This window comes from Pteropus vampyrus, unplaced genomic scaffold, assembly GCF_000151845.1.
Source record: "Pteropus vampyrus isolate Shadow unplaced genomic scaffold, Pvam_2.0 Scaffold157, whole genome shotgun sequence".
Lineage (NCBI taxonomy): Eukaryota > Metazoa > Chordata > Mammalia > Chiroptera > Pteropodidae > Pteropus > Pteropus vampyrus.
The window spans coordinates 30,701-34,103 of NW_011888938.1; the positions used below are offsets into that span (position 1 = coordinate 30,701).

General features: G+C 64.2%; 1 protein-coding gene across 1 annotated transcript in view; it reads right to left on the reverse strand.

The window, feature by feature from the left end:
- The window catches only part of CACNA1B (calcium voltage-gated channel subunit alpha1 B), a 71,599-nt gene that overhangs the window by 11,325 nt on the left and 56,871 nt on the right, over positions 1-3,403 (reverse strand). Inside the window, exons 18-19 of the mRNA XM_011369946.2 lie at positions 1,832-1,943; positions 923-1,031 (exon numbers count right to left, since the gene is read on the reverse strand). Coding sequence (XP_011368248.1) covers positions 923-1,031; positions 1,832-1,943 — 221 coding nt within the window. The remainder of the gene's footprint in view (positions 1-922; positions 1,032-1,831; positions 1,944-3,403) is intronic.

Below are 3,403 nucleotides of genomic sequence, written 5' to 3' on the forward strand. Positions count from 1 at the left end.
ATGTTTAAACATGGGCGGAGGGCAGGTGACAAAGACAGCGCTCAGAGACTGGGACATGTGAGAAACCAGAGAAAGAGAAATGAAAGAGCTTCAGAAAGAAGGCGACTGGAACCGAGAAGGGCTGCAGACCAGTCCGTGAGACCAGGGCTGAGAACGGGGAGCGCCTGGGGGCTCAGGCGGCAGCAGCCCTGAGTGGCAACTCAAACCCGGCTGACCAGGAGCTCGCTGCCACGAAGGAAAGAAAACAAGAGGGAAGTCAGAGAAGGGGCAGAGAATGCTCTAGAGATGGGAGAGACAACAGCATGTTCATGTACTGAAACCCATGCTCCAGCAGAGGGGAAGCTGACGGGCCAGGGAACCGGGCAGATGGGGAAGAACCCAGTGTGCAGGGCGGGCTGGCTCGCCGTCCGTCACAGAGCTGGCTGAGCTCAAGGCCAAGGACGGTGGCAGAGGGGCAGTGCAGGCCCCCCCAAGGACCCTAATTTTCTCCTCACATGAGCGTGACGGTGGGGAGGACATGCTGCAAGATCGTTCTCTCCCTGATTTGGCACAAGCTCCGAGGCCCTGTCGGCAGGCCCAGGAGAGGGTCTGGACAAGGGCCGGGCTGGCTCTAGGGAGGGGACAAGGCACGCAGACTCTTCACCCAGGGTGGTGCGGCCTGTGTGAAGCTGTGCCAGCTGCATTCTGACTCCAACACGCAACAGCTCCAGCTCAACTGAACAAGCCGTTTACCCTCACGACACTCCGCTCCCTCAGGTGACAAGGGAGCACGCAGTGCTAACATGCAGAATGGCCATCAGGAATAAGGTCGGCGCCCAGCACGGGCACATGGGCAGCCGACTCGAGCCCCTCCACGCAGGCCGCGCCTGGGGGTGGCTCCCAGCATAGGCCGGCACCCTCCCGCCGAGGCCACCAAGCTCACCTGGAGCCAGCTTGATCTCCAGTGCGGTCCGGATGAGGGCCATCAGTGTGGACGTGAAGTGCACGGTCATGTCCTCACTGGAGATGGGCATGTTCATGCGGACCAGGCGCTAGGGACAAGGGGCAGGTCAGGGCCACACCTGCCGGGTCCCCCGCCACCTGGCCACACAGTGCTCAAGGCCCCAGGGGGCTGGGCTGGGCTTCCTGGGGGGACCCCTGCGGGTGCTGGGGAAAAAACCGGTTGGGCAGAGGGAGTTTTGCCAGCATTCACCCGCCCACCCCCACCTCGCGTGGCCTGAGGATTCTCCTGGCTGCAGAAAAGCGGATGTCCAGGAAAAGACTGTGCCCCGGGGTGGCCGGGCGCCCAACCCTATGAAAGACCGGGCAGCTCTGAAGCCAGAGGACCCCTGCCCACGGCCTGCGGCTGGAGCGAGGCCACGACCTTGGCTGAGAAGGGAGAGGTCTGGGCCTGAGGCGCCTGGGGCAGCCCGGACAGGAGGGAGGCCCCTGTCCCCACCGCTCTGCCCAGACTGAGCCCTTCCACTCACTGTCAGGTCCAGCTCCAGCTCCAGCCCCAGGCTGGCAGCAGCCTCTCACCACCCAGCCAGGGGCCAGGAAGGGGCCCTTGGTGCGTCCCGCTGGAGGCCGAGGGTGCCTCAGACACCAGCTCCCCCTGGAAAGACCCGGGAGAGGTGGGGCCGCACAGGGCCTGAGCTCGGCCAGCAGCATGGGGCTGGTGGGGAGGGCTCCAGGCCGGCCGGGGCAGTGTCCACAGCTTTGCTCCTATGTCCCGCCCCGTGAAAGGTCCCCTCTCCTCTTTTCGGTCCCCAAGGACAGAACAGCTGGGTCTGTAAAGGCTTCTCCAGGCACAGGCAGCAGCTGCCCAGAGCCGGAGGCTCCATGGACTCACCCACTGCAGGAGGGTAGCGTCTCGGGTGTCTGGGTTATCCTGAGCACAGAGGGGTGCCAGGATCCACCTGTCCTTTCCCAGCAGCCTCTCGTCCCCTTCCACAGAACAGGAGCTAGAGATGGGGACACAGGCCCCACCCTGGGGCTGCCTGTTCTCTGCCGGCCTGCAGTCTGTCACGGGACAGTCCGTCGTCCCTTCTCGGGGGAGGCGCCCTGCCTCCAGCCCTACCTCCAACATTGTGGCCCCAAATTTAATCCTCAGCCTTTTGGAGGAGGGTGGCTAGAAACAAGAACCCAGACTGTCCCCCCGAATGCTGGCAAAGCCCCGCTTAGCACATCCAATCATGGGCCCAGGACCTTACATGTCACTTGTGTGATGCACACCAGGAAAAACAGCAACCAGCACTGATGGCAGTGGGGATGGGGGGGTGGGGTGCAGAGGGCCCCTCTTCAGGGGAGCTGGGGAGTCAGGGACCCGGGAAGAAGCAGCAAAGCAGGTAACTTCCAAGAGAGGGGGCTCTGTCCAGGGCACTGTCACCCAGAGGGCTTAGAGTCTCGGGGGCCAGGCCAGGACAGACGGACAGAAGTCTGCCTGGGCCTGGGCCCTCTTGGCCACAGCACTCTGTGTGTCTCCCGGACGGACCTTACAGCCTTGCCAAGCCACTGCCACCACCCTGAGGCCACCCTAGCCTCTCTGTGCCCAGAGCCTCGGAGCTGGTCAGCACAGCCAGGGAGAGGCTCCCCAGGCTGCTCCGTCTGGCCCTGCTGCCCACCCCGGCTGGGTGTCAGTGCAGACAGAGCTCTCCTTCTTGGGGACAAAGCTACGGCCTTGCATGCAGGGCCTCCAGGCAGACACAACATCATGCCAAGCGAGGGAGGGCTGAGGAAGACACCAGAGACATCTGTGTGTGGCTTTGAAGAGCCACTCAGCTTCCGAGGCTATGCTGAGCCAGGTGACAGACACAGGTCCCAGAGACCAGAGCACAGAGACAGACAGCGTGGACAGGACAGAGAGACAGAGGCTCTAGTGGGAGCCTCTCCGGGAGGGAGGGGCGGCAGGGCGGCTCCAGACATGCTGGCCGGGTGCAGGGCTGGAGCCGACTGTCTTTGCTGGGGCCACGGGGGCTGTGGGGGGGCTCTCAGTGGGTGGGTGCTGGAGAATACAAAGGGGTGACCAAGTGTGCACGGGCAGGGAGAGCAGGCTGGACGCTGGGCTGTGACTGCTCGTCGACTGGGGGCACCTAGAGGTGCCCTCAGATGGCCCTTCCTGTGACTCCCGTCCCGCATTCTCCATGCCACAGGGCGTCCTCCCCACTGGGCCCTGTGAGGCCCTGGGGGTGGCTGGTGCTGCCTGGGGCGGGGGGCGGTTCTCAGGTGCTCCGGGCCCCTGTTCCCCCAGGGTCAGCCCTGAGGGCTAGGGACAAAGGGGCGCAGAGTGGCACTGAGCCCAGAACAAAAGCAGTCTGTCAGGGAAGCTGGTCTGCCTAGTCTCTAGGGTGTGCAGGGGAGGAGAACCGTCCTGCTGGGCTCCTCGGAGGCTCGGGGGCAGCCTGGGGACACGAGGGGCCCTGTG